Source organism: Dinoponera quadriceps, unplaced genomic scaffold, assembly GCF_001313825.1.
Source record: "Dinoponera quadriceps isolate SergipeBrazil2010 unplaced genomic scaffold, ASM131382v1 scaffold1565, whole genome shotgun sequence".
Taxonomy (NCBI): Eukaryota; Metazoa; Arthropoda; class Insecta; order Hymenoptera; family Formicidae; genus Dinoponera; species Dinoponera quadriceps.
In genome coordinates this window covers 1,928,022-1,952,431 of record NW_014556124.1, presented here as the reverse complement: position 1 = coordinate 1,952,431, position 24,410 = coordinate 1,928,022, and the positions used below count along the sequence as shown (strand labels likewise).

General features: G+C 44.1%; 7 protein-coding genes across 13 annotated transcripts; 4 read left to right on the top strand and 3 right to left on the bottom strand.

Annotated features, from left to right (window-relative positions):
• Nucleotides 1-2: 2 nt before the first annotated feature.
• LOC106746777 (nitrogen permease regulator 2-like protein) lies at nt 3-9,471 on the bottom strand. Of its 3 annotated transcripts, none has more exons than XM_014623788.1 (9): nt 9,059-9,471; nt 8,883-8,974; nt 8,637-8,793; nt 8,437-8,554; nt 8,131-8,365; nt 7,912-8,042; nt 7,672-7,841; nt 7,321-7,432; nt 3-79 (listed from the first exon to the last, which is right to left on the bottom strand). In XM_014623788.1, the coding sequence occupies exons 1-9, from the start codon at nt 9,164-9,166 to the stop codon at nt 24-26; spliced, it is 1,179 nt and encodes a 392-aa protein (XP_014479274.1). In that variant the 5' UTR covers nt 9,167-9,471; the 3' UTR covers nt 3-23. The 3 variants fall into 3 exon arrangements, with proteins under 3 accessions (XP_014479274.1, XP_014479273.1, XP_014479272.1); XM_014623787.1 differs by lacking the exon at nt 3-79 and adding an exon at nt 5,494-5,875; XM_014623786.1 differs by lacking the exon at nt 3-79 and having other exon boundaries at nt 7,059-7,432.
• LOC106746776 (cilia- and flagella-associated protein 45-like) lies at nt 133-7,038 on the top strand. Of its 3 annotated transcripts, none has more exons than XM_014623783.1 (7): nt 133-156; nt 2,625-2,967; nt 3,457-3,864; nt 3,954-4,339; nt 4,988-5,120; nt 6,422-6,715; nt 6,819-7,016. In XM_014623783.1, the coding sequence occupies exons 2-7, from the start codon at nt 2,800-2,802 to the stop codon at nt 7,014-7,016; spliced, it is 1,587 nt and encodes a 528-aa protein (XP_014479269.1). In that variant the 5' UTR covers nt 133-156; nt 2,625-2,799. The 3 variants fall into 3 exon arrangements, with proteins under 3 accessions (XP_014479269.1, XP_014479268.1, XP_014479271.1); XM_014623782.1 differs by having other exon boundaries at nt 138-156; nt 2,620-2,967; XM_014623785.1 differs by lacking the exon at nt 133-156 and having other exon boundaries at nt 2,800-2,967; nt 6,819-7,038.
• A 110-nt stretch (nt 9,472-9,581) lies between the features above and the next one.
• On the top strand, nt 9,582-12,324 carry LOC106746807 (notchless protein homolog 1). Of its 2 annotated transcripts, none has more exons than XM_014623841.1 (7): nt 9,582-9,667; nt 9,847-10,216; nt 10,357-10,596; nt 10,672-10,925; nt 11,006-11,237; nt 11,418-11,639; nt 12,160-12,324. In XM_014623841.1, the coding sequence occupies exons 2-7, from the start codon at nt 9,874-9,876 to the stop codon at nt 12,297-12,299; spliced, it is 1,431 nt and encodes a 476-aa protein (XP_014479327.1). In that variant the 5' UTR covers nt 9,582-9,667; nt 9,847-9,873; the 3' UTR covers nt 12,300-12,324. The 2 variants fall into 2 exon arrangements, with proteins under 2 accessions (XP_014479327.1, XP_014479328.1); XM_014623842.1 differs by having other exon boundaries at nt 9,583-9,667; nt 9,865-10,216.
• Nucleotides 12,325-12,332: 8 nt separating this feature from the next.
• Nucleotides 12,333-18,499, top strand: LOC106746804 (exportin-6-A). Of its 2 annotated transcripts, none has more exons than XM_014623838.1 (16): nt 12,333-12,863; nt 13,062-13,265; nt 13,349-13,540; nt 13,637-13,796; nt 13,881-14,137; nt 14,211-14,377; nt 14,462-14,768; nt 14,884-14,976; nt 15,069-15,237; nt 15,321-15,459; nt 15,569-15,927; nt 16,321-16,648; nt 16,723-16,920; nt 17,011-17,289; nt 17,372-17,537; nt 17,940-18,499. In XM_014623838.1, exons 1-16 carry the CDS (start codon nt 12,861-12,863, stop codon nt 18,015-18,017), a joined length of 3,099 nt encoding a protein of 1,032 aa, XP_014479324.1. In that variant the 5' UTR covers nt 12,333-12,860; the 3' UTR covers nt 18,018-18,499. The 2 variants fall into 2 exon arrangements, with proteins under 2 accessions (XP_014479324.1, XP_014479325.1); XM_014623839.1 differs by having other exon boundaries at nt 12,333-12,999.
• Nucleotides 18,500-18,574: 75 nt separating this feature from the next.
• Nucleotides 18,575-22,100, top strand: LOC106746805 (alpha-aminoadipic semialdehyde dehydrogenase). The gene is made up of 9 exons (XM_014623840.1): nt 18,575-18,791; nt 19,003-19,219; nt 19,315-19,502; nt 19,932-20,131; nt 20,222-20,337; nt 20,424-20,552; nt 20,863-20,972; nt 21,508-21,768; nt 21,866-22,100. The coding sequence occupies exons 1-9, from the start codon at nt 18,636-18,638 to the stop codon at nt 22,076-22,078; spliced, it is 1,590 nt and encodes a 529-aa protein (XP_014479326.1). The 5' UTR covers nt 18,575-18,635; the 3' UTR covers nt 22,079-22,100.
• Nucleotides 22,101-22,107: 7 nt separating this feature from the next.
• On the bottom strand, nt 22,108-23,001 carry LOC106746808 (methyltransferase-like protein 5). The gene is made up of 2 exons (XM_014623843.1): nt 22,537-23,001; nt 22,108-22,428 (listed from the first exon to the last, which is right to left on the bottom strand). Exons 1-2 carry the CDS (start codon nt 22,874-22,876, stop codon nt 22,133-22,135), a joined length of 636 nt encoding a protein of 211 aa, XP_014479329.1. The 5' UTR covers nt 22,877-23,001; the 3' UTR covers nt 22,108-22,132.
• Nucleotides 22,971-24,012, bottom strand: LOC106746809 (SOSS complex subunit C homolog). The gene is made up of 3 exons (XM_014623844.1): nt 23,708-24,012; nt 23,497-23,621; nt 22,971-23,225 (listed from the first exon to the last, which is right to left on the bottom strand). Exons 1-3 carry the CDS (start codon nt 23,733-23,735, stop codon nt 23,070-23,072), a joined length of 309 nt encoding a protein of 102 aa, XP_014479330.1. The 5' UTR covers nt 23,736-24,012; the 3' UTR covers nt 22,971-23,069.
• Nucleotides 24,013-24,410: the final 398 nt, after the last annotated feature.

The window sequence follows — 24,410 nt, the reverse complement described above, 5'->3', positions numbered from 1 at the left end:
CTGTCGTCATTAGCCCTCTCGGATCAACGACGGCGGCGGCAGCGGCGATAGCGACGACGACGACGACGACGAACCCCAACTGATGAATTCATCATTTCATGATTACATCGCGGACTGCAGGATACACCGCGATTTGCATGGTGAATGCAAAAATAGGTGGATAAATTGTTTATTGGTACTCTAAGTGAGGACTAAGAACAAAGACATCTCATATAGCACAGGCATGCAAAGGGTGTCCTAAATATATCCAGAGGACGTTCCTACGGGGTGTCTATTGGGTAAAACATGCTTCCTGGAATATTCTTAATTCGTTTTTACCGATAAAAATGCCTTTAAAAGTGACTTGGAAACCACTTGATTAGTCGAGAAGTCATATTTAAGGAGGTTCAAGCGCTAATTGTTATATTTCCAAAGGGGCTTCTCATAAATTAACTATTTATCAAGCAAAATTTCTTCTCTATATATTTATTTCACTAACCAGATAATAAATGTTAATTTGAAATGAAATTGAGATAAGCATATTTGTCTATAATATCCGTATATTAGTCTCTAATGTTATAATATTATATTTAATATTACAATAATTTTTTTAATTTCCATCTTATACACAAATATGTCGAGTTAGAAGAAATTCGGTGTTTTATGAGATTTCTATGCTTGCACATGTATAAGTTTATAATTAAATATCTCGAAAACAATACAGTAAAGATAACATTTGAAATTTCTATTGCGCATTGTTAATTCGATTGACTTTTGTATCATGTATGTATCACGGGTTTATCTTATATTTGGTCAAACATTCGAACCTCCTTAAGTCATTTTTATAAAATATAAGCGATAAAAGCGAGTTGGGCCCCCTTAAATGGTAGATCAGGAATACAGCTTCTACTCTGCGTAAGCGAAATGATGGGAAATTTAAGTTCCGCAAAGAGAGACCGGAAAGTGCTTGAAACTGCTCGTATAGCGTCTTTTATCTTATTTCATCTTTCGAAAGGAAAAAGACTTTATTATATATTTTACGTAATAATATATAACAGCTATCCGCAGCCCGATCCTTCTTTGAGGTGTTCGGGCTGCTTTTTTCCTCTTTTATCCAAAGAGCCGCGAGCTAAATTTAACTCGCGTATGTAAAGCGTGTCCCTACACACACGCGGGATCGATTGTCTTCTGCCTTGAATTGTTAAACATTTGTGTAAAACCTCTACATTTTAATATCGATCGGATAATTATTACGTGAAAAGTTGACGTCCCATTTCCGGGATTATTAGACACGAGCCATTTGCAATTCTCGCTGGTCCCGTGCGAACAATGTAGCACTGAAAGAAAAAAAAGAGAAAAAAGAAGATAATAACGATAATAATGATGATGATGATGACGGTGTAGAATTAAGAAAACGACGAATCACCTCAAGAAATAAATTATACAAGTTATACCTGGAAAGAATAATATACTACAGGTCGAGTCTTTTTTTTCTCGTTCTGGGCGAAGCGTGAATTACGTTCTCATGGCAACTAACGGTAGGGAAGGTCAGGTGCAGGGATGAGAACGCAGCGGGCGGATAATGAATGGGATCGGACCGCGATGCGGTAATTTTAATAAAAGTGTGTATAAACATTTAAGATCGTCTCGCAACCACATTAAATATCCGTGTGGGGACATACGTATAAATGCGAACACGCAAAGTACGTTGCACCTATCCGCCGACGAACAATCGTCGATCGATTACTTGTATTTCTTACTTGTATTTTTCTTCCCCTTGGAAGAAGAAAAAAAAAAGACACAGGTGCGTGCCAATGGCGTAAGTTTCGTCCTCCTTTATCGGATACTGCACGATACTGCGCGCGTTCGCTTAATTTCGCTCACGCGATAGGCGTACGCATGTATGCATACGCGTATCGAGAGAAGCGTAATTTCACGTTTTGCCGAAGTCCCCTTCATTTTCCCTCACTTTTTTGCACACGCATCACGCGTTATCATCCTTGCGTTACGCAAACTAGAGCGGCCAGTGCGCTTCTCCCCCTTTGTCAACCACAAAATCCACCTCCACAATCGTACTGCAGACACGGGGGCGGTTTACTTGTCAAAAATAGCGAGAAGAATGAGCCTTGTCCTTGGAAAAGCGAGAAAATTTAGTAAGTCAGTCTTAAAAAAATGCGAGTCCTTTTTCCACGCCTGGTGTCGCGAACGTATCTCCCGATCTCGACCGGGCGAAATCAAATTTTGCGTTCATTTCCCGCCCGTAGCGTTGTTGTTCCGTCAACATCAATATTTTCTCCGATCGAACGTTGCTATCGTCGCTTTTCGCCGTGAGATTATTAGCTGGCCTGCGAGTAACGGATTCGCGGCAACGCGAAACACGATCGGCCACCTGTATCCCCCGTTGACATAATTCCTATCGAACAAACAAAGGAACGGTTGCTCGCCGGCAAACAGTTAACGGCAGTGTCTCGCCGCGATCGTCGCTGCTATCAGGTTACTCGAACTGTTCCCGTCTTCCCAGCGGGGTCATCATCTTCGTCCTCGTCATTTTCTCCCCCCCTTCCTCCTCCACCGCAGTCGTCCGTTCTTTTCGAGACGCGTCGCACCGTTTCTCATCCTTCCTTCCTTTCATTTTTCAAGCGAAGAAGGATCTACGCGTCACACGCCGTGTGTACGGCAGGGCTTTACAATTTCAAACGCTGCGGAGGACAACGGCACCCCGATGAAGAGCCGGCTCTTCACACGCAAGTCGCAGCTGTCGTTTCGGTGATACTTCGCCGATACTAAAAGAAGCTGGTGGTATCGCGACACGCGAGGATCATGTCGAAGACCATGGTGCGCAAAACGAAGTCCGGCAGCTACGAGTACCGCGGCGATCCCAAGTTCCCGGCGGGGGTGTACACGATCCATCCGCCGACGGTCTGCGATCACATGCTCGGAGGCAAGCCAATTCACTTGAGAAGGTCTAGCGCGTACGAGGGAAAAGAGGTAATCGATTGTAAAAGCAGGATGTTGCCCGCCCCGGAAGACCGCCTCGCGCGGTTTACCTGTCCGCTCGCTCGCTGATCGCGATTGTATTAACCCTCAGATAACAGGATTGCTCGGATCCGACCGGAATTTAATATTTTTGCAAATATATTTACTCTCATCTTAGCGTTGTATTCAAATCTTTTATATATTTTACGATATATTTTATTCACTTTTAAATATATTCTAGCTTATCGCGAGAATAAAAAGTACCTGGTCGAAAAAATTGGTTTGAAGTCTACAAAATGCTCTCTACTTTGTTACTTGAGGGTTAAGTGTTAAAGAAATATTTAACTTGATTCTCCTGGTACTTCTAATTGTTTTGTTCATACAATAATACGCAAAACTGTTTCGAAAGATTGATTTAACGTCTCTTGCTTACTGGGTTATCCGCGGGATAACCCAGCTCCGAGAGTAAAGTCATGGTAAAAATGACCGTAAATTTAACAGATCGGCAAGATAAGGGATAAAAGTGGCGCGAGGAAGTACCTGATACCCTCGAGTAAACCCGCGGTTTATCCGAAAATCATGACGAAGGAGGAGTACGAGCGCCTGAGGGAACGCAATCGCGTGATCACGAAGGAGGAGAGACAGGCGGCCGCGGAGGCCGCGGAGAAGGAAAAGGATAGACTGACGAGGGAGAGCATGGAGCGCAAGGAGGCGATGCGCAAACAAATGGACCTGCAGAAATATCGCGAGAAGGACCCGAGGATAAAGGAGATCGAGGAGGAAGCGAGAAAGAGGACAATGCACACCCTGGACCGGGCGCAAAACATGCGGCTCGAGCAGGAGCAGGAGATACAAAGGTGCAATCGGTTTATCTTGGAAACCAAGTGCCGGGCTATCCGCGACGCCCAGGTGATCCGAACCGACCGATTCTCGATTTCGCGATCTCTAAGTAAAATCGGACACCTTCGATACGATCAGCTGCCTCGTACTTTGCGCAGATCGCGGAGAAGAAGCTGATCGAACGGGAGATCGTCGAGGAGGAGAAACGGCTGGACGAAATGATGGAGGACGAGAGGAGATGGGCGGTGAAGGAGGAACTGCGGAAGGAACAGGAGGAAGCGGCCAGGAGGCTGCAATTCGCCCAATTCCTGAAGGAGCAGATCAAGGAGAACGAGGAGCAGCGGAATCTCGAGTTCGAGAAGAAGCAAGAGGAGAGCCGGCTCATCGATGCGAATAACGTCGCGTGGCAGCGGGACGAGATGGAGAGGCAACGCAGGAAAGAAGCCAAGAACGTCCGGTTGCGACAGGAACTCAAGGAATCGTACGAACAGATGAAACACTATAAGACCATGGAGCAAGAGGAGAACCGAATTATAGATCTGAGGTATCTCTCGCGGTCAAATTCGAGATTATTTGAACACACCTCGTGCGTTCCTTGGCTTACTTGCGAATCTGGCTCTGTTCTTAAAAAAATTGCATATATAATCATGCACGGCTGTACGTAATCGTGCCGAATTATGCACGCGTGAAATTTGTCCATATATAATTTATATATAATTAATTATATAATTATATGTAACCGTATATAATTATTTTTTCCTGGGAAATTGCACTGTTTGTATTGAACTCTATGTTAGTCGCAATATTTTTCACTGAGGAACGCAACGTATCTCACAGATAACACACTAATTTTTCCACTATTTTCCTCGGCTTCTTGAAACAGTTCTTCTCTCATTAGCGCTTGGCTAATAGATCAATAGGCACTAAAGTACGTAAAAAACAGTGAAGAACAAAGAGAAAACATTGACGAGGAAGAGTTTCGATCTTGAGGCCGTACAACAACGGCGGTAATTGTCTGAACATATATCTGTTGGATATTGCGACTAACGAAGGGTTTAAAACGTATCGCATGCACACTGGTGATGGAAGAGAGAGAGAGAGAGAGAGAGAGAGAAATAAAAGAGAGATAATAATTCAGGAAGTGCACAGCCAGAAAAAAATTTCGCTCTTCAAATACACGCGTTTTCTTCAGGATACTAGATTACCACCGGCAGAAGGGGGAGAGAGAGGCTAAGAAGGCGGAAGAGCAGAGACGGGAAAATACGAGAAAAGAGCAAGAGCAAATCAAAGTAGCGACGCAGAGGGTACAAAAGATCGAAACTCAGGTATTAAATATCGATATACTTATACCCAATCGAATTTATACTGCTGAACGGAATATTTTCACGCACAGAAAAAAAAGTTTCTTTAGATTTAGTATTTTCATTTATTTGATTAAAATTTACCTCATAGAAACAACATATACGGAATATTATTGTCTTAAGAAAACTCTATTATTCAACAGAAAGAACGCTATTATTTGAAATAATATCTTTCAATCAAATAAAATGTCATTTGGTCACAATAAATATATAAAATGAAACAGATAATTTCTTTATAAGAAAATTATCATTCGTTTCACAAACAAATTCTTCATTTAAGATAAAGATACATATTCGTTGAAGAGTCTAACAATCGTACTTATTCATCGAAATATTAGTTCCTCTGGAGCATGCCAGTGATGAAATTTGTTTGGATGCGATAAAATTGATTAAATTTGGAGAAATCTTTTTCGCAGTGCGTGATGCATTCTGCGAAACTCATTTGCGATATCGCGACGAATTTTCCTGAATGGGAATGGAATAATTTAAATAATAAGTTAATAATAAGTTATTATATCGCATCTTGCGTATCATTTTGCGCGATACTTTTACGATTATCTCCGTACTTACCATTGTATGTGCGTTTCAACTACCCATTATGCGCTTGTTGTCAAAGGTCAATGAATCCACGAACGCCACGTCAAGCCTCGCTATCTACCATATGTGCACTCGTTTCGAAATTACCCGAGGCTCCGTGTGCTTTGTCATCATCATTATTTCTACATGGACGCATCAGCGTTCTTTATTTTAGCATCAGATATATTCCACATTTTTGCATAATTTATCAAAAATAAAGAAATAATTTTCTCATTATTCTTTATACATAAAAAAAAGTTTCTGATTCAGATTGAATAAGGAAGAAAGTCAGTTTGAAACGTGTCCGTACGAACCGCGAAACAATTCTACCGGTGCGATGGAAGTGCCACGTATTCCATTAGTCTATTTTTTGACGTATATGAAAAAGTTCTAGTTTAGAAAACTGTAAAAGTCGCCCAAAATACCGTCCGGTCTGTAAAGGTTGACGTTGTAAATATTAAGAACTACATATTTGAAAAAATTACAAAATATCATTGTAATGACGCTACGTTAATTTAATTTAATTTCATGCTTACTGGGAATTTAGTGTTTAGACAAAAGGCAAAGGTCTACTACGTATATAAATCTATCTATTATAAATCCGGATCAATACGTGTGCGTTAGAATAATATTTAATGAAGAGACCATCGATTGCAACTGAACGAAACCCGGTGACGATAAAATTGCAGGCGCTCATCGACGAAATCAACGTGATTCGGGTTCGCGAACAGGTAGAGCGGGAATGGAGACAAAAAGAGAAGGAAGCGGCCCGGAAAAAGCTGTTAGCTCAAGAAACGCTGCAAAAGGGAAGGGAGGAGCAGATAAATAACAAGCGATTTTTGCAAGCCATCGAGATGCAGCGGAATAAACAGGAATCCGAGAGAATTATAAGCATGCAGCAAGCGGCTCTCTGCAAGGAAAAGGAGGAACTCGAGCGCAGGCAGCAGCAAGCTTTGATTCTTCGCGATGAGATATTGAAACAAGTTCGTATTATTAATTCCCGTGTTCAATCACGAGATAAGGTTTAACATGTTCATACACGCACACACACACACACACACACGTTAACGCTTGTCTCGCTTACAGGTAAATGAGAAAGAGCGAGAACACATCGTCCAGCGAGTGAAGATATTCGAAGAAGGTCTGGCGATGCGTGCGGAAGCTGAGAAGCGCCAGAAGCTGCTGCAAGACGTAATCGAGCGCAAGTGCCAGGAGGTGAGAGAGAACCGGGTGCCGAAGGTTTACATCGACGAAATGAAACGGATGATGGAGAATATTCAATAGATTACACGGGCCGACCTTCGAATAGAGAAAGACCGATTCGAGTATGTTTCTCAAGGTGACGAGGCGCGAATGCTTCCTGCTTTATTATCCGTATATACAAATTCTGTCACATATGGAGGCATATGATATATTAAAAAATGGAAAAGAAATCTTATCGATAGTCTGTATCCAAGTTTATCCGCGTCCAAAACTCGCGGCTCGCGAGGCCCGTGTGGATTATATCGTCTATTTCGACGTCACTTCCACAACATTACGACATTCGGCTCGCGCTCAATGATATCTTCGATCTGCGCGGCGGACTGACCTGTTCGGCAACATATCTCGTCGAGGCTGTACGCACCGGTGAAGTACTTGTAGACCGCGTGATTCTTCGTTTCCTCGCTGCAAGATGCGCTAGGGACGAGGAGCACAGGATACTGCGGAACAAGAATGAGATGAACTGTCTTGCAGTTGTAATAAAAACAATATCGACATTAAATCTTCAAGTGTTAAAGTTCCTCAGGGGAAAAATCGTCAATATGGCCGTGAGGAATCAAATATAGCTTTTTTAGTGCCATTGGATATTAATAATTAATAATATCGTATTATTAATATCTAGTGTCGACGAATTGTTTTGTTTTTATTGTTGACGAATGCACAGGCGAGGGTCACTCACGTTGTACACTCTCCTGATGAGCCCTTCGATCAGGCCGAACTGCACCAGCCTCCTCTCGTTTATTCGCAGCATCTGCGGGTTGAGACGCTGACACAGGTCTCTCATACTGTTGCCGTGAGTCATGCTCGCGTACATACGATATATGTCCCTGAGGTACGCAGGCTGCCTGGCTACGGGGAGAAACGGAATCACGTCGTGTCACCGAGAAGGACATATTGTAACGCTTGACTAAGCACTCACGCAGTTTCGAAGCGTACGCTATACACCTCTCCTGTAACTTAACATCCTCCGCGAGCTGCTTGAGCTTCGGGGTCGCGGCGTAAACGTTACTGTATTGAAATATCGGTATCAGAGTCACAACCCCGTAATATCTGCAAGAGAAGACGTTTAGTCGGGCCAATCGGCGGTAATCGAAACTGTCATTTCGATAGTATTCGATTCCTCCGATGAGCATCTCACACAAGATTTTGCACACAGCTCTTGACTAGATTATTCTCCACATCGGCTTCAGCCGCTATGCGCGCCACATGGTTGAAGCCGTCGACGTAAGGTAATACTTGTTGCGTAGTTAGGTCCCACTGGTCGCTGTGAAACGCCTCTCTGCTCTCCAAGAATATCGGTACTTGGTGATCGAGGACCGGCTTTGGCTCGGGTGCTAATTTCACTACCTTTAAATGAGATGTCATTGTCCCTTCTAAAAAAATATTACCATGACGATAATACAAGTTGTCGATGTTCGGTGTGGAAATTGTAAAAAAAACTTACCGGTCAGTGTACACATCTTGTGCAGATTTAAGTCCTGCTTGACCTGCGCGAGCACCTCTGCTAATCTGGTCTTATCATCTGAGGCAGATAAGAAACAATTTTCTATTTCCAAAGCCATCTGACGATCATGTAAAAATTACGAAACGTTAAATGCTACTCATAAGCACGAGAAGTATCAAGGAATAGAAGCGAATTATTACCAAGAAGTCTGACATTTTCTTAACCACTGGCTCATAATGAACAGTACGAGCTTTTGCGTCACAAACAAAGCACAAGTTGAAGTAAAATGCATTTCTTGCATATTTCTTATCATCGATCTTCACAGGAAACCCCAAGATTTTATAGTCTTTCAAGGTTCTGCAACAAAAAAAAAAGAAAGAAATTAGTGAATATAATTCGTAAAGAATCAACTTTATCTCTTTTGAATTCTAATTTTTTAAACTTACACTGTGATAGTGCTCCTTTGTAGTTGGGCCTTTGGTATGATATAAACGCTGACATTGTCAAAAATATCCTTGGATATAAAATTGTCGGGTACCTGCAAAATCGTATAATTCATGTGAGATATGCGTGCAGTAAAATATTAATTATCTATATTTTGCGATACTTTTTTTTTTCTTACCTGACATGTAATTTTAGGTCCTGCTATATGATGAAATTCGGAGAAAAATATACAACGGATTGGATCCTCTTGTATTTTTTCCTCCACATTTTCCGCGATCGATGTCATAGTTTCTCTCGCTACTTTAACGTTGTGCAATTTTACCGGTATAAATTACCAAGGTTTCCGTATGTTATTTCAGTATGTTTACATATTAAATTACGAAAAATAATAAGAATTAGTTAAATCTGGTCAGTATTATTGTTCAAATAACAGCCGTAATATTTTGTGATACGTGGAAATACAAAAGAATATTATTTACAAATATTATTTACGATTACAACAGGGTATCTCATGCGCTTTTAGTCGCAGCTTGACGTTTCAATCGAGAAAATATACGAACATCCGCATCGAGGTTATGTTTCCTTCTATCATTTTTGCTAACAGAGAACACGGAGACCTCTGGTGAAAAACCGTGAATACAAACGTTCACTAGACATAGAGAATTTTATTTTATATTGGTAGACCTGAATCTTCGACCCGCAACATATACGTATATACGCCATATTGAACGGATGTTTGAAATATAGCGCGTGTTCGAGGGATCGAAGGACCGCAGGTGTTCGCAATGTGAGAAGATATTTTAATATGTTACTTTAATCGAGATAAAGTAATGAAAACGATTCTTCGCACGAGAGGTTATGTTATGACGGACAGTGTCTTGCAAATAAATATTTTTATAAACATTAGTGGCACACAGATAAGTGTTTAGGTTATGTTAAATGTGCAACCTGCACATGTGATTATAGAGTGCCTTTTTACATCAGTTTCACAAGATGAGTAAGAGAAAATTCGAAGACGACGCTTCTACGGACGCCGAAGTCAGGAAGGCTGCGTCCCTTTTTAAATCTGACACTGGCGAACTTTTGTCCTGTGGTGTTTTACATATACCGGTCAATGCCACTGTGGATAAACTGCAGGATCTTTGCAACGCTCTGTTGCAGCAAGAGGACCCGTTACGTTTGGCATTTTATATAAACAATGTGGAAGTTACAGACACATTGGAGAAACACTTAAATGACGACTTTGATTTCCAAGAGGACATCGTGGAAATTGTGTATCAGCCACAGGCATTGTTCAAAGTCAGAGCTGTCACAAGATGTACAGGATCGTTAGAAGGTTCCTAGTTTTGTATCATTCTTTCGTTAGGAATTCTTCGTCTCTCTCTCTTTTTTCTCTTCCTGGAATATTTATATTTTCTACGTATGATATTTTATATATATGTGTCCTTTGTATTCTTAAGATTCATGTTTTTGCAGGACACAAAGAAGCCGTTATATCCGTTGCATTTTCACCAGATGGCAAGTATCTGGCGAGTGGTTCTGGCGACACAACCGTAAGGTTCTGGGATATCTTTACACAAACACCTTATTACACATGCGAGGGTCATAGACACTGGGTGTTATGTATTTCTTGGTCACCTTGTGGTTCTAAGCTCGCCTCTGCGTGTAAAAACGGATCGATTTATTTGTGGGATCCAAATACTGGCAAGCAAATAGGTAAAGATTTAGAAGATATCTCTTATTGAGTGAGTCTAGGATGTGCTTGTATTTCTTTACACCTTTATTACTCAGGAAGAGCGATGACAGGACATAAAATGTGGGTGACATCCTTGTGCTGGGAGCCCTATCACAAGAATCCCGAATGCCAGTACTTGGCGAGCGCATCCAAGGATTGTGACGTAAGAATTTGGGATACAAAGAGGTCACAGACCTGCCGTACCTTGTCGGGCCACACGAAAAGCGTGACCTGCGTCAAGTGGGGTGGCAGCGGTCTTATTTATTCCGCCTCCCAGGACAGAACCGTCAAAGTGTGGCGAGCAGAAGATGTATGTATCTCACATAAGATTCCAGTCATTTGTATTTCAACTCAACCGATTCTCACTGCATCTGATTCTGTTAATTACAGGGCGTGCTCTGCAGGACCTTGGTAGGCCATGCCCACTGGGTAAACACCTTGGCCTTGAACGTGGACTATGTGCTCAGAACTGGCCCGTTTCATCTGGGATCGAACGCAGACTCGGATCCGCTGGTATACGCCAAGAAACAATATGAATCAGTAGGCGAAGAGAGACTTGTGTCCGGGTCCGACGACTTCACACTGTTCTTGTGGAAGCCGGAGAAAGAGAAAAAATCAATCGGTAAGCTGTGGGCCCTTAAAATATTAGATGCACAAATTAATTCGGTGCCGTTGCATCCAACGTCCTGTAACTCAAATTGCAAATTTAAATTTTTTTTGCAAATTTAAATTTTTTTTCCTGTCATACGGTGATTTGATCACAATGCTGCAAGAGAATTTATCACTGGTGTGTGTCTTTCAGCAAGAATGACCGGTCACCAGCAACTCATTAACGATGTCAAGTTTTCGCCCGACGGCCGTACGATCGCATCCGCGTCCTTCGACAAGTCCATCAAATTGTGGGAGTCCACTACCGGGAAGTTCATCGCCTCGTTGAGAGGTCATGTTCAAGCGGTTTACTCGATAGCGTGGAGCGCCGACTCTCGTCTGCTGGTCAGCGGCAGCGCGGACTCGACCCTGAAAGGTAGATACGGAATCGAGCGTAAAATTGAAATTAGGGAGTTTTTGCAATAACGTATCTCCCTGATACGGTAAACACCGAAATGCGTTCCGGTGTGTTCACTCTCGGGAGAAAAAAATAATTATATACGATTATATAAAATTATATAAAATTATATAAAATTATATAAAATTATATAAAATTATATAAAATCATATAAAATCATACGTGAATTTTTTGCCCATATATGTTACATATGATCGGTTACACATATGATCGTACGTGTCTATAGGAAAAAAAGCGATGTTGTCATTTAATTAAATGTCGATATCATGTGCTGTCAGAGGCATTTATTTCGATTGTATTTGCGATATAATTTGTAAACAACAGTATTTTTTCGTTGTGGACATACACGATTATGTATAGTCATACGCACTTTCACGTTTACGGTATCTGAGGGTGGTATTGCAAAAAAAGCTCCCTATTATCGATGAGTACGCTAACGTTAGGAAGATAACAACGTTGCACCGTATTTCTCTTGCAGTGTGGAGTATGAAGACCAAGAAGTTGGAACAGGATTTACCCGGTCACGCGGACGAGGTTTATGCCGTCGACTGGTCGCCCGACGGACTACGAGTCGCTTCAGGCGGAAAGGACAAAGTTTTGCGACTGTGGCAAAATTGAATTAAATATAAGTAAAGAAAGAAAACCCCCAGGCAGCAGTACTAAAACCTTAGAACGCTCGAAGAATCCCAGAAAAATCCCTCGTATCTCTTATTAAAAAACATGTACATCGTGTGTTCCTGAAGATTCCAGAGAAAACCATAGACAATTTTTATTTTTTTATAGGAATCAAAATGATTAGAAGGAAAAGGGAATTGCAGATGAGTTTGTAAGATATCTTTGAATCGAACAGCAATCGTAAAGCCCGGAACAAAATGAGTCACAGATAAGAGAGTCAACGATCTAGTAGCGCGTGTTCTTTTAGTCATCGCAATATTTATTTTCTCTCTGCGTGGTACCGGCGAGGCGTCTTGAATACAACCACGAATAAGATAAGTTGTAGACTCGCTCGTCTAGTGACATTTCTCGCCAGTAGAATCGTACGCGAACATCTGTCCCGTAGCTCCGACATCCGACCAGTTGACGTCAAAATGACGTCTGACAAGTGAAGGTCTAACCTCATCCGTTTTGTATATTTATATTGCATTTACGGCAATATAGTGCTTCTCCTGCAACGGTACCATGGTAAACAAATTAGAAAAATCCTCCCTCGTTGCGTCGGCGGCGAAGTTCATTCGCGACGCACGCATACCTGTATGAGTCCCTTTGACGTCCCTTTTGCCGCTTCGGGATACAGAAACTTGGGGATGCGAAACTTGTTGTATGTAAGAGAGAGAATACGTTCAGCGAGACACGGAAAAATGCGAGTGAAATTTCTTCCAGGACGACGATGCGGCCGCCCTCCAGAATCTGGAGCAATTGATGACGGAGTTCTTCTCACCGGAGACGAGCAACGAACGCAAGCGCACGATCGAGCGTAGCTTTCAAGAATTCACCGCACAGATCGACTCCTGGAAGCCGTGCTTGCATTTCTTATCTTCCACAAGCAACCACTACGTCAGTATGTTTGCTCTGTCCACCTTGGAGGTAATTACACGAGAGAGTCGGGAGGAGGATTGATGAAATAGTACGATATTGTTCAGTAATCTTCAGTCTGAACGATTTGGCAGACGACCATCGGCAGGAGATGGCCGATTCTCCCGTGGGAGGACAGAGCCCTTACAAGATCCACCTTGTACACGTTGTCATTGGAGAGAGGTGTAGCGCCTTTCGTGAGGAATAAAGTCGTAAAGTTAGTAGTAGATATAGCAAGACACGACTGGCCACATTTCTATCCAGATTTTTACTCCAATATTTTACAGGTTTATAAACTGAATATTCTATTACACATGTACAGTTACACCATCACAGAGTAAATCTACGTATCACCGCCCAATGTCCTTCTTTCTGCCCGACAGTTGCTGGGTCACAAACACACAAGGCTCCTCGGGCTTGTATACCTGCGTACAGCTTCGGAAGAGCTTGCTACGCCGCGAGAAGATCTGCCGATGCACCGAAAGACCGAGCTGTTCAGACTGTTAAGTTCTCAAGTGCCTCTGACTTTGGATACACTCACAGGTACGATTGCCATTGTCGCAGCAGTGAAGCCGCTACTCCGACTAGACAGGAATCTCTCTGTAATCCTGTTTGTCATATCAACAGTGCTTCTGAAGGAGACCACGAAGTTGCAAAGTCGTTCCGGTACGGTCACACCCCCTCCATCGCCCACCAGTGGACAGACTCTTGCGCCTGTACGCGCTGTGCTCGACGTCGAGGGATTAGCAACAGGCACTAGTGAGGTTTGCACAGCGACTCTCGAAGTTTTGGCGCACCTGTTCAGTTGGATCGACCTATCGGGCAGTATCTCGACTAACTTATTGGATGCTATTTTCTCATGTGCCAAGTATCACGACGCGATGGTAAGGTCCGACTTCTCAGGAGTGCAAAATATGGTAACGCGTGGAAGATGTATAATGTTACCACTTTCGGCAGAACGGCAAGCAGATAGAAATGGCGGTGCAAGCCTTGACTACGGTTAACGAGCTGTTGTACAGACCACTCTGTTCACCCAATGCGGCCGACACATTATTACTGGAGATATTTCAACACGGCGTTAATTTATTCCAATTGATAGAACGTCTCGACTCGATAGACGAAAGGTACTCGTTGATGAACGCATTCACGGGCGAGTCCGCTTGGCGTTTTCAAACGCGCGAAACGACTCACGAGACGTTCCCTTTCAGCTACATGGAGAAAATGACGGAGTTCTTACAGTTGTTCATAACGAATCACCTGAAGAGATTGGAGTCGAGCTCGAAGTTTCTTATAAATACGTTATTAGAAGTACTGTGCCATCATACGTTCCAGCAGGCTTCCACCGTGAACGGTTACCTGCGATGTTTGGACGTTTGGACCACGCTTTTGGAGAGCACCCAGTCACGATATTCCGCCGTAGCGCTGGGCCTCGCCGAACGAGTGTTGCAGAAAATGAGTTTCAAGCTCAACGCTCGAGTATTGAGGGACCTCGATACGGAGAGTTTGGACGAGAACGTAGGTGTTCATACTTGAACGTGGATCAGCTTCCATAAGTTCCACTAGTTTGCAAACATTTCTTTTTTATTATTTCATCCCTATACGAAATTTTTTTTATCTTCTGTTGTGACAGGAAGAAACGGAATGGCAGCATTTTCTGCGATGTAATGTGGAGTGTTTGGCGAAAATTGCCGACATCTCGCCTATTCCAGTATTCACACTATTGGTAAATTTCTAACCGACGGGTATTTTGCATGCGTTAGCTTATCTGTCTGTCCGTCGTGCGAGGACGGTACTAATAACAGCTATTCCTTTCAGTACCGTTCGTGGAGAGAGGGTTTGATTATTTTTGGAGAATTGGGCGCTGCCTTAGCGAACGGGCAGGTTATTTTATTAAACGACGCGGAGGCGTCGAACGTGCATGCACATCTGAGAGATCTCGCGTCGACCACGCAAGCTCTAGCCAGGCTGTATTCTCTTTTCATCGGTAAATCTGTGCGAACTGCAATCCTGTCAATTTTTGGTGACTGCCCGGTTGTTCGCATCCGATGTAATCGTGTGTACTTTCAGGCGACCAGACGAACGCCGATCAAGGCTTGGCTGAGGAAGTTGTGTCGCAGACTCTCGATGCCTGCGTGTTCGCGAGGGATAATCAATTGTACAAAGCCGCGCTTCAGCCACCCGCTATCGTAATAGACCTCATAGAAGTGTAAGTTCTCGGCGCTCTCTTCTACACGCTCTCTCCGAGCGTGGCTTGACAATAAGCCACGACTGTGCGCACAGATATCCCTCAATTACTTATATACTTGCGCTATTAGACATTCACAGCTTTTGGCTTCTCTTCAAGCATGGTGTCATTGGATAGCCAGAAGACCGGAGAAAACGAAGGAGACGCTCTGCCAGCGTTGCATCGACTCGTGCATCTGGGCGACGACGTACACCGCTACCTGCGATCAACCACCTCCGTCGAGCCTCGTTCATTCCGCCACTCATCTCTTCCAGAGTATCACCGCCATCCTGAAACCCATCCTGTGGGACCAACCGACGTTTAGGAATCTTATTTCCATGGGCACGTATCCGTACTTGAAGCCAGACACGATAAAGGTTCTACGCAGAGCATTGGTGAACGGAATTATACTGCCGCCCGGTGACGCGGCCACGAGGCAAAGATTATTGGGTGAGCTTTTCTCTCGTCTGTGACGTGTGTGTTGCGTCTGTACCCAGTGAGCGGTCTGTTAACATTAGTTTGCCAATGGTTTAGCGACAGATTCGGTCGGGATCTCTCGACAGATCCGTAGACGTCTTGGATATCAAAAATCAATTTGCGCTCGAAGGAAAGTTCTACCTGAAGCATTTAGATCAGTTTTTCAAAAAAAAAAAAAGAAAAAAACGTTGGTTTTATAGGCTCTCTGAGATGCCTAGAGAAATGATTGTTATCACAGCTAGGTTGTCTCTCTCTTTCTCTTTCTGCTATCAAAAATTTATAACAGACTGCTCAGAATCTGCTTGTGCAGGTTCGGCTTTCTGGGAACTAATTTGTGGAACCGATAAAAACGCTTCCGTTCCTCAGGCGCTATGATATTGGCACTGTCCGCGCCTCTGGGTATGCAGGGGCAACCAGTGCCTTCGGAGCCGACAATTTCGATCACGATTGTGCCGCTGATCCAAGTGCTAGAGGACTGCGCCTCTTCGTCGACCACTATCAAGAAGATACTGCACTCGTGTCTGGAGTCCATCATAAATCGAACGTTGGAGTTACTACCTTACGTGATAAGGTGCCCGGGTATATGTGAGGTGTTACTTAGCTTCCTGCATTCAGCATTCTCAGTATTACAGCAACAGCTGGGACCCGAGTTCACGCAGAATGCGGTCCAAGGCATGCTGCAGATCTACACCAGGTTCGTGCGAGATCGAAAAAAGTAAAAATGTCGTTTAACTCGTTCAACTGTTCTAACATCGATATTGGCCCCAGAGAAAATATTTCCGCCGGGCCCGCGTTGGACCAGCTTCTGGAGATCCTGATACTCGTCGTATCGGCGCCCAGCAACGCATTCAAGGCATTCGTGCCCTCGGTGACGAGTCTTTGTCTGGGTCAGGTGTGGCCTGCTGTTGGCAACAACCTGAGCGCTCATCCGGACACAACGTTGGTCCTGTTGAAACTCTTCCACAGGTAGATGTCCCTCGTCGTGTTGGTGATACGCGTTTGGCTTTTTCCCAGAAGTCCAATCAAGTCTCACCGCACAATATTTTGCTCTCCAAGTATCCTCATGCACCGCTGGCAGTATTTCTACAACACTTCGGTATTGCGAACCCTCGGGCATCCCGACGAGGACGAGTCTGTGGAACACAAGGAGGAACTCGTAGCGATTCTGGAGGCGTTCGGCCAGGCTCTCCTTCAGTCGGACGTTAATATATTCCGACAGAGTCTGCAGAGTCTCGAGCAGCTGAACATACGCTGGCGGCTCTATCAACGAGCGATCTTCAAGGTCCACCTTCTCGAGAGATTTCTCATGGCATTGTTCACAGTGCTGTTTCAACAGTTAGTAACAATTGCATGTAATTTGCTACGATGTATGCGTGTTAATCGTCGCGTCGTTTAATGCATATTTTACTTCCCGTAGGTCTCACAACCTACTGGCGGATGAAATAGCCGCGGCTGTTCACAGTTTGGCGTCCGTCAACATAGGGTGGTTTTTCGGTCATTTCTTGCCAACGTTCTTGGCAACTTGCGAGGGCGTCGATAATATGCAGAGGGCCACCTTGCTGGGCAACTTCGACAAATCTACGGTACGTTAAATACAAAAACGCGAATGTCCGAAGGCCGGCTGTTCCAACCTTGAGATGAACAAAGGATAAAGGAGTCTGCACGGAACTTGTGTGAAAATTGGGATTTCGGCGGAATTGGCTGGAAATCTGATATGTTGTAGTTCCCGTCATGTGGATGAAAATTTTCAATGGACACAACCTCGAATAATCAACCGTTTGATCATTATGAGACGCCAAACGTAAAAAATAATACTTCAATAATTATAGTGCCAGTATTGTTTTGTTTTTTTCATATTCTTGTAGTTTATTTCCTTACGAGAACCTACGTCAGATATTTATCCATTAGACAAATTCATCTGAAAATGGAACAACCGGCCCTGAGTGTCGGCAGTCGTGCGAGTCATGCGTGACAAATCGTTTCAGGATCAGCCGACACTGACCAGATCGGTCCTCCAGCTTATTTCGGACCTGAGGTGTTATCAGCTCTGCAGGCCGGGCTGAGATCGCAATCGCAATCTTCCGATGGGATCACAATGAAACCTATATTCCATTAAGACTTCTACAGTGGCATTTAAACGACAGTCGCATTCCCATCGAATCTCTCCTGCGAGTGCCTCTACCTATATAAAAAAAAAAAACGAGACATTACCAGTGACGGAGCGAATGAAAAAAAAAAGAAAAAAAAACATTTTGTAAACATTTACCATTCTGTGTATACCACTGCCGCACCTTATTGTGATGTCGCTATTGTTACGAATAAAACGTGCGTTTTTACATGTGCTAAGCCGCGTTTCTGGAGCTTCTTAGCGAACGCACTCACAATCTTCCGTTTGACTTTCACTTTTCTAGATTTTTCTCCTCTGCCGATTCATATAATCGGAAGGAGTTGTTTGCGATTTCGCCAGAGATTCGAGCGAGCTGCAAGTCGCCTGCCGTTTATAGCATATCACTCTTGTTGGGCTTAGATATACTTTTTACCAAGATACTCTCGCGTTGTTTTTATCATACGTCTCGTCCTCCCCCTCTCTTTCTTTCTTGATAAATAGTGTCGTCTTGATAACCCGAGCTGTTTATTACTACAACCGGCGACTCGAACGGTGACGGACCGCTACAGTGGCCATGACGAGTCTATTGCTGCGGAACACTCGCTGCGTCTCTCAGTTCCAGATGGCGAGGCATTTGGTGACCGATCCGAAGTACGGGTTCCTGAAGGAATTGGGCATCACCGCCGTGAATCCCGGACTTTACGATGGGAATTGGGGCGGATCCGGCGAGGTACGCGACTTCTTATCGTACTTACTGATAACGAGCAGATGGTACACCTGCTGGTACTATAGCTGGTAGAGAAGCCGAGAGGAGGAGAATCGTAAATCATTGTAAATCACGTTACACCACCATAGTAGCGCGCATAACAGAAATGTAACGATAGCGATAACGTGACAATAACTAAAATCTATGTTCATGCAACATCGATCACTCCGTGCAGGAGATAGAATCGATATCGCCGGCGACCGGCAAGGTGATAGCGAAGGTACGCCAGTCCACGCCGCAGGAAGCCGGCGATGCCATCGCGGAAGCGCGCAAAGCTTGGCCGCAGTGGGCATCCATCCCGGCGCCGGCGAGAGGGGAGATTGTACGGCAAATAGGGGACGAGCTCAGGAGAAACCTGAAGCCACTGGGACGCTTGGTGTCGTTGGAAATGGGCGAGTACTCAGGGCGACTGGTGCCCCCGGAATTCCTGCCCGCCTTTATTCGAAGGACATTTGTTTTTAATTTCTGCATCGCGTTGTCGTTGCAGGGAAGATACTGCCGGAAGGCATAGGCGAGGTCCAGGAATTCATCGACATATGCGATTACGCGGTCGGACTGTCACGTATGTTACCCGGCAGCGTGTTCCCCTCGGAGAGGAAGGACCACGCGCTGCTGGAGAAGTGGAATCCCCTGGGCGTAGTTGGCGTGATCTCCGCGTTCAACTTCCCCGTAGCAGTGAGTGCGACTTCGAGATACGGCTTGGTCTTCGTACGATGTAGGAATTTTGTCAGCATGAAAGAAGTCATCTGATACCGTTAAAATATCAGCGATATTCTGACCACCATATATATATATATATTTATTTATTTATTTATTTATTTATTGTCGTCCATCTTGCCCGAGAGAGAACGCAATTAGTCTGGAATTATTGTAGTATAATAAAAAGTCAATAGTCTGATTAAAATGATCGACGTAATAAATGAGTATTTCTTAAAGCAAGCACGTTTTGAACACGTCGTGCCGCTGCAATGACATCACGAAGAAGCGTACATTAAACACCTGCATGCTATGTTTCAGCATTTCTGTCTATATCCATATTATACCGTTCTGTTTCTCCGGGTCGTTTTATTCCACCGGATCTTCATTTGTTCGCGTCTTTTGCAGGTGTACGGTTGGAACACCGCCATTGCGATGGTCTGCGGTAACGCTGTCATCTGGAAAGGTGCCTCGACGACGCCCTTGGTAGCCATCGCGACTACGAAGATAATCGCCGGTGTTTTGGAACGCAACGGTATCCCGGGTGCCGTCGCGTCTTTGGTATCGGGTGGACCGGACGTCGGTGAGACTTTGGTAAACGATAAACGGTCAGTCTCAGATGTGTTTCGTGTAATTTCTCTCGCGATGTCCCTGCGGTGTAATAACCCTGAGCTCATGACTGACTAACACATCGTCAGGATACCTCTGGTCTCATTTACCGGAAGCACGAGCGTGGGAAGACAAGTGGCGGTGAAGGTCCAGCAAAGATTCGGCAGGTCCTTGTTGGAACTCGGTGGCAACAATGCATTAATCGGTACGTGCGACAATTATAAAGCCCTTCTCTTCATATCGCCCACGATGCTCGACACGATCGTCACGTTTATCATCTCCCGCCGGCAGTTGCGCAGGACGCCGATCTGGAGATGGCAGTGAGAGCGGCGGTCTTCTCGTGCGTTGGAACAGCTGGACAGAGATGCACCACCACCAGGAGGCTGATATTGCACAAGGATGTCAAGCAGGAATTCTTAGGTAGTCATATCCACAAAATCGAGGGTGTTGTACGGGAAAAAAAGAATTAGCTGGCCATATAATACAACTAAAATGCTGTTGCCAGACGTAATTTTTTCATCTGTGGAAACTGTGAAAGTTAACTAAGTACAGAGGCAGAAGAATCGGCTAAATTAACTAAATTTCAGTTGTGTATATTATGTAGACAGCAAATCTTCACCTATGGGAGCTAATTCTTTTTTTTCCATATAGAAGGATATATAAATCCTTAGTGAAATTAAAAACGGCGTAACGTAAAGCGAAACGTATAAAACCACGCGCGAATTTTTAGGAAAATTGAAAACGGCGTATAAGAGTATCCTGGGGCGGATCGGAGACCCATTGGACGACGGTGTGCTGTACGGGCCGTTGCACAATCAGAAAGCGGTCGACGAGTACCAGGTGCGTGCACAGCGTCGGTTGTAGAACTTAAGCAGAATTTGTAAGTGACTCGTTACGCGTAACGTCGTTACTTTCCACTTACTTTCAATAATAATTTAACCCATTAGCTGCCACGATCTCCATTTGAGGATCAAAACAAAACATAATTTGAATATAATTATACTGTTACACAACTTTTTGTGCATATATATAACTTATCCGGCCAAAAATTTCAAAAAAAAAAATTTGGCAGTTAATGGGTTAATAACGATGACGTTATCTTTTGTGGCTAACGGTGACATGTAACGACCTCGAATTATTGACAATATAACGAAGTTAAGGTCACCAAGATACGTCCCCTCCCAAACTCTGCAACTTTTGTCTGAAACATTTCTTTCTATTTTGCTTTATCTCTGTTATATTAAGGTGTCTCGATTTAAACATCCCACCCTATATATATAACGCGTTACTTGGAAGAATATCGCGTCACTGGCAGCTCTGAAAGCTCGCGCCGTTCTACAACCGTAATTTGAGCAGAATAAACCTCTCGCTGCAGGCGGCGATCAGGAGAGCCGTGGAGGCCGGTGGTACGATCGAGTTCGGCGGGAAGCGAGTGGACCGGCCCGGTTATTACGTGGAGCCGACGATCGTCTCGGGTCTACCGGCGGACGCGGAGGTGGTGCAGCAGGAGACCTTCGCTCCGATCGTCTACATCCTGGAGGCTAACTCTCTCGAGGAGGCCATCGGTGTCAACAACGGCGTGGAACAAGGATTGAGCAGTAGCCTCTTTACTAAAAGTATCGGAAATGTATTTCAGGTAAAGCTAATGTGTTGATACGACCAACGTGTGAGTATACGCTCGATCGATGGAACTCTCCGACGTAATTCTGCCGTTTTGTGTGTCGCTACAACAGTGGATCGGCCCTCACGGATCGGACTGCGGAATAGTGAACGTCAACATCGGCACCAGCGGCGCCGAGATAGGCGGTGCGTTTGGCGGTGAGAAGGCCACGGGCGGCGGTCGGGAAAGCGGTAGCGACGCGTGGAAACATTACATGCGGCGCGCGACCATCACGATTAATCACGGGAACGAGCTGCCCCTGGCGCAGGGCATTAAGTTCGAGTAGACCGGAGTAGAAAGAGAGAGAGTGGCGACTTGCTCGGCGACTTGGCTCGAACTGTCAACGATTCGTTTCGAAGCGTATAAAGTCCACCTCGATGTCGACCGAGGCTTTCCTGTGGAATCTGTAGGCTCTCGGTAGATCATATCTGAGCTCGGCCACCACCGTCCCCTTAGCGTCGAGCTGCGCCGCTCTCGAGAGAACGTAGTCGCGCGTGCTGCTCTTGTGCAGCGAGTAAACGGCGTTGCCGGACAGCCGAATCGCCGTCTCCAGAAATCTCATGTCGACGCCGGCGTTCCTCTTCGTGCCGAACGGCGGATTCATCACGACCGTGTCGAAGCGTCCCTCGAACTTCCCTGCAACGTGACATTGTTCCCCGCGTACGTTCGTTTGTTTCTCTCTCGGTTAATCGTAAGAATCGAACAGATATGTATATTCTGATAAATATATATACATATATATACCTGGTAAACACTGCAGTATATCGCATTGCACGATCTCGACGTGGAGTTCGATGTCGTCGCAGTTACCGCTGTGTATATCGACCGCGTCCGAATCTATCTCGAATCCGACCACGTACCCGGCACCGAGCATCTTCGCGCCCAATGACAATACACCACAACCCGAGCCCAGATCCGCCACGCTCTTACCCTCGATGTCATTGAACTGTGACTGTGCGGTGTATAACATATGCGAGGCGATGTGCGCACTGGTGGCGTACTGCTCGAGCAAAACCTTCGGCTTCTCGAAGACCTCCAGCTGTTGAAGGTATTCTTCCAACTGACGAAGTCGAAGAGCTGCCATTGTCGCCCTACTTAAGGCCTACTGGCCACACACACACACACACAATTTCTCTAAAGCAATCTTGTTCGATAAATATTTGTAGAAACGACTCAGATTCTTGTCAGATAAGAATTCCATTAACGTTGCTTATGTACAGTCTTCAAAATTGGTTTACACAAGGCCGTCAAGAGAGTCATTTCACTGTCAAAATCATTCATTTACTGTCAAATCTCGGGAGAACTGGCAATATCAAATTTCCAAAAGAGGAATCCTGCGTCACGAAATAACCAAATGAGGCAGCGTGTGCATTGTGTAAAGCGGCTCGTTGAGATGCGCTCATCGCTATGCCATCATTGGGTTGTGTTGTGGGCTGTGAAAGAAACATATATCGACGAGATGAAGCAAAAAGGAAAGAACATTATAAATATTTCCAGTTAAATATAGTCTAATAGAATTTTATATATATATATATATATATATATACATAATTTGATGTCATCATGTCTATCCTGTACAAGTGATATATAGGATACTTGCGCTTGGTAACTGGCTAATCGCGTTCCTTTTGGTCCTTAGGAAATACCGTCTTNTATATATATATATATATATATATATATATATATATATATATATACACTCACGGTGTTTGATGCAGAACCAGTGGATGAGACAGCTAACGACGAAGTCAGACTTGGTGCAACTCCTTGCTTCAGAAGCATCTGCTTTTTCAATTGCAGCTCTTCTAAGATTTTCCTATTCTGTAATTCTAGAAGCAATAATCAGCAATAAACGTGGATATACATCGGTAAACTAATACGAAAAGTATTCTCTACACATTTGCATCAGGATTACCTCTTGAGTTCGATTGTGAAAAAGCCATCAAATTTACATGCGTGATTCAATTAGGAAAAAGTTTAAAATTTCCGCGTCGAATGCAACAGTATAAGTTAAGAACAGTACGTGCAAAAGTATGTCATTAACTTCCTTATTAGCAAGATCGTTCAAGATCGTCGATGGATAAGACGAAACAAGCCCCGATATTACACTGTCGCAAAACCAGGTATATCTCAGTGATATATTAACCGACGTTCATATAAAAATAAACCTGTTTATTTTCTCGTAGAAATAAACGAGGTTATAACTTTTTACGTTTACAGCACACCTGACTACAGAAAGTGTAGCTAAAAAGAGCAGATAATGCACCTAGTAGTTGGTCAGAATCCGTAAGGCCGGTATTCATAAATGTCGGTTCACAATAGGTATTTTAAACTTTAAGAAATTGGCCAATCATTCGAATGTGAAGAGAATAATCAAAATTGGTCAATTAATTAAGGCTTAATATACCTATTGTGGACCGACACTTATTCCTCAGTTTTAGGTTTCGTGCTGTCTGGGACGTTTCCTCCCTAGAGAAAAAGTAACGTGATCGATACCCGGCTTTTCGGACGGTATTCATCTCCTTTCATCTTCCCGCGATTACCAGTTCCGGAGTCTCGCGTCAGATGTCAGCAGGAGTCGCGCGGAAGCCGCGAAGTTCGCACGAGTCCGAAAGGTG

Excerpts from the sequence above, each read along its gene's own strand:
- LOC106746776 (XM_014623785.1), top strand. The coding sequence starts at position 2,800 with ATGTCGAAGACCATGGTGCGCAAAACGAAGTCCGGCAGCTACGAGTAC. Across the intron at positions 2,968-3,456 it reads GCGCGTACGAGGGAAAAGAG|ATCGGCAAGATAAGGGATAA; the intron begins GTAATCGATTGT and ends TAAATTTAACAG. Across the intron at positions 5,121-6,421 it reads TACAAAAGATCGAAACTCAG|GCGCTCATCGACGAAATCAA; the intron begins GTATTAAATATC and ends ATAAAATTGCAG.
- LOC106746777 (XM_014623786.1), bottom strand. The coding sequence starts at position 9,166 with ATGACATCGATCGCGGAAAATGTGGAGGAAAAAATACAAGAGGATCCA. Across the intron at positions 8,555-8,636 it reads AGAAAATGTCAGACTTCTTG|ATGGCTTTGGAAATAGAAAA; the intron begins GTAATAATTCGC and ends CATGATCGTCAG. Across the intron at positions 7,842-7,911 it reads AGCGTACGCTTCGAAACTGC|CCAGGCAGCCTGCGTACCTC; the intron begins GTGAGTGCTTAG and ends TTCTCCCCGTAG.
- LOC106746807 (XM_014623841.1), top strand. The coding sequence starts at position 9,874 with ATGAGTAAGAGAAAATTCGAAGACGACGCTTCTACGGACGCCGAAGTC. Across the intron at positions 10,217-10,356 it reads ATGTACAGGATCGTTAGAAG|GACACAAAGAAGCCGTTATA; the intron begins GTTCCTAGTTTT and ends ATGTTTTTGCAG. Across the intron at positions 11,238-11,417 it reads GAAAGAGAAAAAATCAATCG|CAAGAATGACCGGTCACCAG; the intron begins GTAAGCTGTGGG and ends TGTGTCTTTCAG.
- LOC106746804 (XM_014623838.1), top strand. Across the intron at positions 14,378-14,461 it reads CTCGACTCGATAGACGAAAG|CTACATGGAGAAAATGACGG; the intron begins GTACTCGTTGAT and ends GTTCCCTTTCAG. Across the intron at positions 15,928-16,320 it reads CACGAGGCAAAGATTATTGG|GCGCTATGATATTGGCACTG; the intron begins GTGAGCTTTTCT and ends TCCGTTCCTCAG.
- LOC106746805 (XM_014623840.1), top strand. The coding sequence starts at position 18,636 with ATGACGAGTCTATTGCTGCGGAACACTCGCTGCGTCTCTCAGTTCCAG. Across the intron at positions 18,792-19,002 it reads ATTGGGGCGGATCCGGCGAG|GAGATAGAATCGATATCGCC; the intron begins GTACGCGACTTC and ends CACTCCGTGCAG. Across the intron at positions 20,338-20,423 it reads TGGCAACAATGCATTAATCG|TTGCGCAGGACGCCGATCTG; the intron begins GTACGTGCGACA and ends TCCCGCCGGCAG.
- LOC106746808 (XM_014623843.1), bottom strand. The coding sequence starts at position 22,876 with ATGGCAGCTCTTCGACTTCGTCAGTTGGAAGAATACCTTCAACAGCTG. Across the intron at positions 22,429-22,536 it reads TATACTGCAGTGTTTACCAG|GGAAGTTCGAGGGACGCTTC; the intron begins GTATATATATGT and ends GTCACGTTGCAG.
- LOC106746809 (XM_014623844.1), bottom strand. The coding sequence starts at position 23,735 with ATGGCTTTTTCACAATCGAACTCAAGAG. Across the intron at positions 23,622-23,707 it reads TTCACAATCGAACTCAAGAG|AATTACAGAATAGGAAAATC; the intron begins GTAATCCTGATG and ends TATTGCTTCTAG. Across the intron at positions 23,226-23,496 it reads CTGGTTCTGCATCAAACACC|CCCACAACACAACCCAATGA; the intron begins GTGAGTGTATAT and ends TTTCTTTCACAG.